At 36.0% G+C, this 10,760-nt stretch overlaps 1 protein-coding gene across 1 annotated transcript; it reads left to right on the forward strand.

Moving 5' to 3' along the window:
• Positions 1 to 2,547: 2,547 nt before the first annotated feature.
• Positions 2,548 to 10,419, forward strand: SVIP (small VCP interacting protein). Its single transcript, XM_060157753.1, has 4 exons — positions 2,548 to 2,763; positions 5,446 to 5,496; positions 6,202 to 6,315; positions 9,303 to 10,419. The coding sequence occupies exons 1-4, from the start codon at positions 2,710 to 2,712 to the stop codon at positions 9,315 to 9,317; spliced, it is 234 nt and encodes a 77-aa protein (XP_060013736.1). The 5' UTR covers positions 2,548 to 2,709; the 3' UTR covers positions 9,318 to 10,419.
• The last annotated feature ends 341 nt before the right edge of the window (positions 10,420 to 10,760 follow it).

Genomic DNA, 10,760 nt, shown 5'->3' on the forward strand with positions numbered 1-10,760 from the left:
AAATTTGTCAGCAAGAAAAATAACTTGATATGATGAAACTTTTAAGTAAATTAAATGTAAATAAGAGTTTTAAGCAAACTCTTTAGGAATAATTATGTTTTAAGTATATCTATCGAAAATAGGTCCTCCAGATTTTTTTTTTGTAACTTGAAACTGCTAAATTAAGTTCAATGATGGCAATTCATTGACTATCCAGATCATTTCCAAATAAGATACTGAAATATTAATTACCGAACATAGGTTTCCTTTTACAGAGAAACTAAAGATATTTAGGACTATTGATAAATATGTAATATCGTATACTAACGCACATATGTGGAACCTAGAAAAATGGTACAGATGAACCAGTTTGCAGGGCAGAAATAGACACAGATGTAGAGAACAAATGTATGGACACCAAGGGGGGAAAGTGGCGCGGGGGTGGTGGTGGTGGTGGTGGGATGAACTGGGAGATTGGGATTGACATGTATACACTGATGTGTATAAAATAGATAACTAAAAAGAACCTGATGCATAAACAAATAAATAAAATAAAATTCACAATAAATAAATAAATGTTTGGTGTCACACTGAGACATTTTCTTTAAGGAATCACCTATTTTTAGAAACTACAAATAGTATTCACAAGTTTGCCTATCTACAAAATGCTAATGTACAAGTTCATAAATTGCTTACTCCTTAGTTTTCACTAGAAACTAAGTTTTTTGAGGTTAAGAATTATAATAATTAAAATATGTAATTAAAACTAGTAAAAATTAATAAGGAAAACATCTTTGTATGGGAAAAAGAAGGTATAAAGAATGGAAATGCGTTTTGTTAAGGGAAAAGAAAGTAATTTTGTCCTAAAGCTGGTTATTCCTAAATGGGAAAGAAAATAAGGGACAAATTAATGTGGATATAGAAAGTTGTAGAAGATCGTGAGGGGAAAAAAAATGAATCTTTAGAAAGCCATTCTATGTGTGGTCAGGAGTGATAAAGATTAGAATCAATTTAATTGAGTAAATTAATTTTATTATGAAAGGTAAAGTGGTACAAAACCTGAATTTGGCTTTCTCTCTATTAAGAAGACAAAGTTTTCTTAAAATATTGATTTGCTTTGGATAACTGACTGCAAAGTTTCTTTACCTTTAACCAGTAATCTGTTACAACTTTTGACATTTGCTTTTGAAATCTTTTATTGTCACTGGTTAAGCAATTAAGTATTGTTCCACTGTGACATACAATCCTATGTGACCAAGTATTTTGAAACCTTTTTGATATTTTTGAAAAACTTCCCAAATATCAAATTCTAATCGAAGTTATTTTGACTTCTAGCTAACTCTAGGATGCTTCAGAGAGGATACCTGAAGCATCTGAGAAAGAGAAATATTAAACAAATTAGGCTTATTTGGTATGTTAAATTACATGGGAAGCATTATCAAATGAGTGCTGATAAACCTTCTTATTTTATATTGTATGGGTAAATGTTATTAATATAGATATACTGGAAATTATATGGAGCTCCTAAAAATCTGGTTATGTCTTAGTAAAATGTTAACAGCCATAATGTTAGTAATTATCTTGAATTGTTGTATGTCACAGCAGTAACCAAGTTTTTTTGTCAATTGCACTGTAATCAGATCTTCAATCATGTCTTTTTAAGTCCTTTGTCATTTACATATGGTCACTATTTCACTCGCATGCTCTTGCAAAAAATGCTTCATCTTCAAGAGGAGTCATAGAAAGGATTTTTTTGACAGGTGCAGGCTTCTGATAATTTTTAGACCATAGCACTGAACTGGGTAAGAAATTATAGAATTCTAAAGGAAAACTTTGTGGCTTCATAAAACTGTTAACAGAAGATTAAGATCAAGAACCCTGCACGCTTGCATCAATTTTCCAATGATACATCCATTTGGCTGTGAAATTTGTTAACTCATATGTTAATTCATTTAAGTAGATGCCCAGGTGATTCTTATGCCTATTAAAATTTGAGAAGCATTCAATGTAAATATTTCTGAATATATCAAACATTATTATTACTCTTGAATGGATAAATGAATCCAAAGCACCAGAAACTAATAGGAAACTCAACTAAAGGTGCATTCATGAGGCTCAATTCTAAAACACAGTGATGGATTTCACGTTCTGCCCTCTTAACTGAAGTAGTACTGAGTGGCACTTACAAAAAGGGGGCTGACATCAACTTGAAATCTTGGCTTTAATTTCTTGGAGGTCAGAGTCCCTTCTCACAAAAGGGGTAGCATAAACTATCCAGAGTCTTGTCACTCACTTATACAGGGCTAGCCAACTGGGCTAGCTTTGAGGCCATAGCCAAGCTTTTCCACCTCTCCTCTGCATGTCGCCCTCAGCAGGTGTTTCCTGGGATCAAGGCCCCGTCCTAGCAGAGCCTCTGGAAGTGTGGGTGGGGCGGCTACTCAGTGGGGCGGAGGCTAGCTTCAGGGGTGGGGTCCAGGCACGACCAGGCTGGAGGCTGGCATCAGGGGGGCGGAGCCGAGCCCCAGAGGAATGGTGGGGCGGGGGTGGAGCCGCGGGGCAGTGGTGGGGCGCTGCGGCAGAGGAGCGGGGCGGAGCCGAGCCACCCAGTCACCAAGCCGCCCGCTGAGGGCGGAGCGAGCACCGCATAACTGGGACTCGGGTCTGATCGCGCAGTTCGCACGGCCTGGTCTGGGGCGGACCCAGGAGGAGAATTCCCCAGCCGCGATCCCCATGGGGCTGTGTTTTCCCTGTCCCACGGAGGCCGCGCCTCCTTCGCCGGACCTGGTAAGTAAGACCACCTCCCAGCGTCCCCGCGTCCGCCCGCCGGCGCCGCGAGCACCTGTTCCCGGAGGGGCGCGCCGGAGGCCCTGAGCTGCGGCCCCAGGACTGGCCGTTGGAAGCGGCGGCATGGGCCGTGGAGCCCGTCGACGGGGACCTTGGTGGCGGAGATGGTGGCCGTGCTCCGAGGGACCTTGAGGTCCTGCCTGCCGGACCTGGGCTGCTGCCGCCGCGTCGGTGTCTTTCTAAAGGCGGCTCCAGCGTCTCTTTACCTTCAGCCGGGTGGCAGAATTGGCAGTTCGTAGGACGCAGGCGCACGTGGACGGTGCGATGTGGCGGCCATTCCTGGCGATGCGGTAGATGGAGTTAGGGTGCGAAAAGAAATCCTTCTTTCTCCGGGAACTGAAGTGTTTAATCTTGTAGGAGATGTGCATCTTCCTGTTTGTACCAGCTGTTTAAAGAAGGTGATCAATAAAGTCTCGTATATTTCTGCGCTTTATTGGACATTGTATTAATGATTTACCTTTAGTCTTTATCACTTTTAAGGGTTTTTTTTGAAGTATTTTATGTAGTACCGAGTGTACAGTTTGTAAAGTTGCCACGTTTAGCAAATAAAAATATAGGGCGCCCAGTTAACTTTGAAGTTTCAGATAAATAATATATTTAAAAGATACGTAGGTTTGTTCCATGCAATATTTGGGACATACTTGTACTAGAAAGTATTCGTTATTTATCTGGATAATTTCAGATTTAACTAGGTGGTTTGTGGTATAATACATTTATACTTTTTGTAGCTTTCTAATTTTTAACAGCATTTTTACCTTAATAATCCTTACAGGAAGTTGATAACGGAACACCTAAATTCCTCTCTTGTATCTGGCTAAAAATTCGTTGAAGGAAATGAGTTGTTTAGGGAAGTACATTAACTCTTCAGCTATTTGATCATAAATACTAAAAATGACCTGGAAGTTGATATGAGAAAGTTCACCTTGTCTTTCTTGCTACTGTTGCTTTTAAATGTTCTTAATTTTGTTTATCTAGCTATTGATAAAATACCAATCTGCCAGCATTTGTTAAGCCCTTCCTCCCCTCCCCCGCCCCAGATAACCACATTGCTTACTGCTTGAATGTCACTTTATCTTTGAGGCTTTTCTTCACCACCCTACATAAAGTAGATCCTCCACGCTACCATCCACCCATCCTTCCATTTCTTATTGACCATACTTTTCTTTATATTTCCCTAAAGCACTTACTTCAGTCTGACAGATGTATATTTATTTGATTATATGTGACTGTCCTCATTGGAATGTAAATTCCATGTGGGTGGAAACATTTATCTGTATTATTTCACTGCTGTATCTTCAGCATCTAGAAAAGTTCCTGAGGCATGATAGTTGCTCAATAAGTATTTATCCAATGGATGAAATGAATGAATGAATGTATTGTGGTATGGAAAATGGGGGAATTATTAACACAGCTCCCAAGAGAATGCTACTTACTGTCATATATTTACATAATTTATAACTTATTATTATGAATAATATAGATATAGAAAAATAATATTCACGTTTTCCCAACATGGAACAGTACATCTCATAAATTTCCTCTAGTCCTTCCTGTCCTACTCAATAAGATTCACTCACTTCATTCATGAACTTCTTCTGAAAATACCAGCCTGCTTCAAACTCCTTTTTTTTTTTTTTTTTTTTTCCAGTACGCGGGCCTCTCACTGTTGTGGCCTCTCCCGTTGCGGAGCGCAGGCTCAGCGGCCATGGCTCACGGGCCCAGCCACTCCGCGGCATGTGGGATCTTCCCAGACCGGGGCATGAACCCGTGTCCCCTGCGTTGGCAGGCGGACTCTCAACCACTGTGCCACCAGGGAAGCCCCAAACTCCTTTTTAATTGGCAGTACCAAACCGTGTATTTCCCTGCTTGTATTATTAAATGTCATTTGTTTTATTATTGCCCTGACTAGCTTGTAAGCTCTTTTTTTTTGAAAAAGCAAATAGATTATTTTATAGGCCACTCTGTGTGTGTATGTGTATGTGTGTATGAGATATATAATGTATATATAGATATAGATGTAGGTGTATGTCTCATCATGTGCTTATTTGGAGGGTTTTAAATTTGTTTTTAATTTTTATAAATTTATTTATTTTATTTATTTTTGGCTGTGTTGGGTCTTCGTTGCTGTGCGCGGGCTTTCTCTAGTTGCAGCGAGCAGGGGCTACTCTTCGTTGAGGTATGCGGGCTTCTCATTGCGGTGGCTTCTCGTTGCAGAGCACTGGCTCTAGGCATGTGGGCTTCAGTAGTTGTGGCATGCAGGTTCAGTAGTTGTGGCACGCGGGCTCTAGAGCACAGGCTCAGTAGTTGTGGCGCACGGGCTTTGTTGCTCCGTGGCGTGTGTGATCTTCCTGGACCAGGGCTTGAACCCATGTCCCCTGCATTGGCAGGTGGATTCTTAACCATGTGCCACCAGGGAAGTCCTTGAAGGTTTATTGATTGGGAGAATGAAATTCAGAAAGTTGAGTATTTTATAAATGTTATAAATAATGGCATTCTTAATAGGACATTTGGGGCCAGTACTATTTTTGTAAACTGCTATATTACCTATAAGATAAAAGTATAAAATATCAAGGATAATGTTTGGTTTTGTTTTAAACCATATTTCTTACACATTTTTCCTAGGAAGAAAAAAGAGCAAAGCTTGCAGAGGCTGCAGAAAGAAGACAGAAGGAGGTGAGAGTAAAAATAAAATTCTACCTTAGATAATCTACCTTAGATAATTAATCTACCTTAGATAATTATCTACCTTAGATAATTAAATTAGATAATTAAAAATAAAATTCTACCTTAGAAGAAAAAAGAGCAAAGCTTGCAGAGGCTGCAGAAAGAAGACAGAAGGAGGTGAGAGTAAAAATAAAATTCTACCTTAGATAATTAAATTTGCGTTTTGTTCTCTATAGATATCTATTACTAGTAGTATTCTCTAATGAAAATGGTATCTGATATCTTAGAAATTTAAATTAAAGGAAAACATTTTCAAAATGATTTCTGTTTCTATAAATTGGTTTAATGCATTTATGTCATTTAATGTATGAAAATTTCTATACACGTCTTCTGTTATGGGAGATGCCAAGGAAGAAACTTAATAACGTTCTTCCTTGAGATGAAATGACTGTGCCTTATAAAACACTGACAGATGTGAAGTAACTTTAGGGGGGAAATGTGTATGGTTGCAAAATACCCAATGAAGAAATCATATGTTGTATGTAAAGCTGTTGTAGAAATAATCTAATTCTTTGTTGCCAAAAATAGACCAACCCCATCCCCTACCCCCCAACTCCAAAGAAAAACCTAAAAGGCAGAAAACAAACAACACCTTTTGGTAACAGGAAATTAATTTTTGTTCTTTTTCTACACTCCTTAATAATTTTCCTGAAGGCTGCATCTCGGGGCATTCTGAACGTTCAGTCTGTGGAAGAAAAGAGAAAGAAAAAGGAAAAAATAGAAAAAGAAATGGCTGCATCTGGACCCCCACCAGAAGGTGGCCTTAGGGTAAGTATTAAAATTTACTTAAGGTTTTATTTACCTGGAATTTTTCAAAACTCCAGTAGCAATCCGTTCAATAATTTCCTCAGGAACTGGATTGTCAGAAAATTGTGAATTAATTTAAAAGCATGAACAATATAGATTGGAAGAAGTGTCAGCTTATTTGGACATTCCAACATTCATTGGAATAGATTTGCTTTCTTTTTCCCAAAATGAAAATAGACTTTTCCTGTTTATCTCAACCCTATATCATAATACTTCATACTTATATGATTAATGGCAATCTTAAATGTGTAGAAAACTTAAGCAAAATGGAAGGACACAAAGAAGAAAGTAAAAATCACCCCAATTCAGTGTCATTTTGACAGACATCATTTCTAATCTCATTTTATACTTCAATCTTAGAAAATTGGATTATACTGTAAACTACTTCAAACTCTTTGAGTTTTTTTCACTAAATGATTTGAGATTTTGAGCTTCCCATTGTCACTCATTATCATAGTTACGTTAATGTTAATTTGGACAATAGGGTGTACACAGGTGAGTCTGACACATGCCCATCCCAATAGCAGCAGTTGTAGCTCTTGACACTAGAAATATAATGATGGACAAGTTAAACAACGTCCCTGAACTTGGGGATCTTTACAGTCTATCAGGATTATAAAGGTTTTCTTTTACATGTTAAAGCTCAGGAGGCGAATGGTTCAGATATTAAGATTTTCTTCTTCCATTTTTAAAGGAAATACATTTCTCAAGGGTATTTGTGAAAAGGACAATGTCCTGAGTTTCATTTATATTTAATTTGTCAGTGATTTATGAGCACTTGTTTAGCTGATTCTCTGTCTTCTCCATTTGGTTTGGTTTTTGCTCTCAAAACTATCTGTATAAATACATATATGTACGTACCACCCCAAGTTGTGGGGCAGGCAGTTCAGGAGCATCCTGAGCAGACATGATTCTGACTCAGGAATTTCACATAGCAATAAGATTTATCTGTGTGCATTTTATCGTTATATGTTACTTCATCTAATCTCATTTAATAAATGAAATTAAAAGAAAATAATTTTTTATAGTTAACTTTTAACAATATATAAAATAATTGGTTTTGATATTAAGGTAAATAACTGACCATTGTGTTTGTTTGTTTGTTTATTTATTTATTTTTTAATATACCCCCATAATAGAATAGAATAAATGTAAAGTAAAACAGTTGGAAGATACAAGGTCAGATATTTATCAGAAGTATAGATGCTTACTTTCAATATTCTGTTGAGATGAAGATCTGTGTCACCAGGTTTACTTCATATAGAGTTCTCAAAGACAAAGAATTTGTGAAAATTAAATTATGGAACTGAAAATGATGCTGAGATCAACTATTTCATAGTAGAAGAAAAAGAAGTTCTGAATGACTTGAAGTCACATATAATGTTACAAAAGGGATACTTGATGTATAGTCAGAAGGTACTTATTTAACATGTTGTAACCTAACAAATTTAACCTCAGCTTTTGAACTCTTAAGGGAGAAAGGGGCTTTCTTAATTAAACCCAAAGCTTCTGTGCCCTGAAGCCTATAGATTAAAAATAAATTAGGCCCTATATTTCTTCTGGTCCCTTCAGAAGTGCTCAAAATGAAAAACATCTCAGTGTTAAATTTAGTACCTTTTTTCTTTGACCACCTGCATTGCTCATTGAGAGCATAAAGTGAAGTTCAAAATAAATTTTTGGAGTAACTTTAAAGAGTAACTTTAATGCTCAAACCCTTTGGCCTAGGCTCTTTTAGGGGCTGCTGTCAGGCCTGTTCTACAGGCTGGCCTTGAGTGTTCTGTGGTATAGCTAGATTCTTCCTAACCCGACTTCATAGTATGAGGAAAACATGTCCTTCCCTGTGTTCATGCCCTCCACATATTCATCTCCTGACTAGCTGCCTCTTCCTGGGACACCTGGCATTGGCCATGCTCACTGTGTTCTGGAAAGGCAGAACTTATTTTACGAAGTCAGTGTGATGATAGCATCAGGACACAAACTAGCATCCGTTCAGGATATACTAGTAGAGGAGTGGTGGCAGATGTCTAGAGCAGTGGCTCATGAGGAGCTTTCAAAAAAGACTGAACCTTGGGTCTGACCTTATATCATCAGAATCTCTGAGAGTGGGACTTAGCCATCAGGATTTTTAAGCTCCCCAAGGAGTCTGATGTCAAACCAGATTGAGAATCACTGCTCTAGTGTTTGTAACACTAGTCCTAAGAGATATTTTGTGGAAAATAGAATCCCATGGTAAAAATGTTTAAAAATCCTGAATATTGTGTTATATATTGAATTCCTTTCTTAGAGATTAAAAAAGGCACACCATTTAAGTCTGTAAGAAGTTCTAAAATAAAGAAAAGCAAGTTTACTTGGATTAATCCTTAATTTTCAAACTTTAAGTAAAGATTTTTTAAAAATATGTTAAAAAAAATTCCTTGAATGTACTTGGAAAACACTACTTTAGAGACTGGTAAATATCTCTGGTAATATCCCAATGGCTTTTTCAGAACTTACTATTGCAGATTTAATAAACTTGATTAAACAGAACACCAAATGGAATAGTTTCTCAAGTTAAGCAAGGAAAAGACTTTGCCAGACCATTATTTAATAATTTCTACCGTTTCTTCGCTCCCCTGCCTCAAACAAGAATTTCTTTATTTTTATTTTGTAGTTTCATTGTTGTTCTTGTTTTGTGATGTTTTGTTTTTCTTTTACTGATTATCAGGTATTTGGGAATCTAGCTACCACTCATTAATCTGCCCAGATAGTTTGTTTTATTTCTTTATATTTTTATACCATCATGTATCTTATTTCATACTATAATGTAAAATTTTACTAATCACTGCTACTCACAAAGATCATTTTACATTTGTATAGCCTATATTTCTCTCTTATCTGTTTGTTCACTAGAGTATAGTAACATAACTTTAAACAAAATTTACTTTTCTCTATATTTTTATCTTTTCTAGTGGACAGTTTCATAAAGCATAACATGAGTGGAAGAGTCTACTGCCAATAATTAATATCTGCAGTCAAGCGGACATCCTCAATTTAATTTCTTCTCTTTGAATAAATGAAGATTCAGACTTTGTAATTTTAGTGCTCTTAAATGCAGTGCTTTTTCAAAATTGAATATTGAAAATGCTTTTGATTGTTAGACTTAGAAAATGGCCAGACCTTTCATTAAATATTTATTTTCCCTACATTTGCTCTTCTGCAGACAGTGGGTGATTTGCCGTTTTTTAGTAGTTAAAACATGGGCCTAAATAGTGAATATATATTTATATATTGTATGGAAAAATTCTGCATACATCTCAGATATTAAAGTTTGCACTTGTATTTTCCCTCCTTTATAAAATGACCTAGCTATTTATAGTTTACCGATTAACCTTATATCTCTTTATTTCATTATATGTGAAGACTTTTGCTTAAACTTATGGACTTAGTGCCTTTAAACTGATCAGGGAAAATCTTGAAAAATCATTTGAAGGGCTTATATGAAGGAACACTGTAAATTTTTATAACTTACTAAGAAATTAATATTTGTAGAAAACATTGAATTTCCCCTAATTTATTTTCTACTTCTGTAGCTTATAAAATTAACATACTGTGTTTTACATTATAATATTTTTTGGATTTTTTTTGCTTGCTGAGTTTAAAATTATATATTAGTGGTACCATCAGAGGGCAGTGATGTACTATTATACAGTATCAGATTCAGCTCTATAAAGATCTTTGCAGTAATTGAATGAGTTAAACTAAGAATCTGGATGGGTTAAATATAACAACGTATAGTGGGAATGTGTTTGTCCAAATTTCATAGGTGTTTTTATTCTTTTGTATTTATTAAAGAATGATCATAAGATTTATATAGATGTCAAATTACCAAGGCAAGTATGAATATATGAAAGAGGAATATGTAAGTACTGTATTTAAAAAGGTCTACTTTAAACATAAAAATATTGTGAGGTAATTCTATATGGTACATTTCCATAAACTGTGTAGATTTTTGTTCATTTGTAACATGTATTATAATATATTTGGTTTTTTGAGTTTTTTAATATATAATAAGCTAAAATAGAAGAATTGCTGTGTCTTTTAATTTGGTTGCTCTTTTGGATGACAAGGCCACAGTCTGAGCCCTAAATTAGAATTTTCAAATATCAAGTACAATAGGGGCTGCAAATTAAATAGACCAGCTCATTTGATTTACAGAAAGGAAACTGAACCACTATCTCGCTCTTCCTTCCCACAAATCTTGTGTTATGTTGCAGTATGTTATATATGTTAATTTTAAAGAGTTTGAAGTAGAATATAGATCTCTTGACTCCTCACTGGAAACATCACTTCCTTCTATTACAGAATGAAATATCTGTGACTATCCAGGTAAGATATGTAGTTATAGACAGGTTCAATTTTAAGTTTTA

This window comes from Lagenorhynchus albirostris, chromosome 9 (genome assembly GCF_949774975.1).
Source record: "Lagenorhynchus albirostris chromosome 9, mLagAlb1.1, whole genome shotgun sequence".
NCBI lineage: Eukaryota > Metazoa > Chordata > Mammalia > Artiodactyla > Delphinidae > Lagenorhynchus > Lagenorhynchus albirostris.

What these genes read in the sequence shown, in the direction of transcription:
- SVIP (XM_060157753.1), top strand. Translation starts at nt 2,710, where the DNA reads ATGGGGCTGTGTTTTCCCTGTCCCACGGAGGCCGCGCCTCCTTCGCCG. An exon ending in CGCCTCCTTCGCCGGACCTG is followed by an intron (nt 2,764 to 5,445) that starts GTAAGTAAGACC and finishes CATTTTTCCTAG; the next exon opens with GAAGAAAAAAGAGCAAAGCT. An exon ending in CAGAAAGAAGACAGAAGGAG is followed by an intron (nt 5,497 to 6,201) that starts GTGAGAGTAAAA and finishes ATTTTCCTGAAG; the next exon opens with GCTGCATCTCGGGGCATTCT.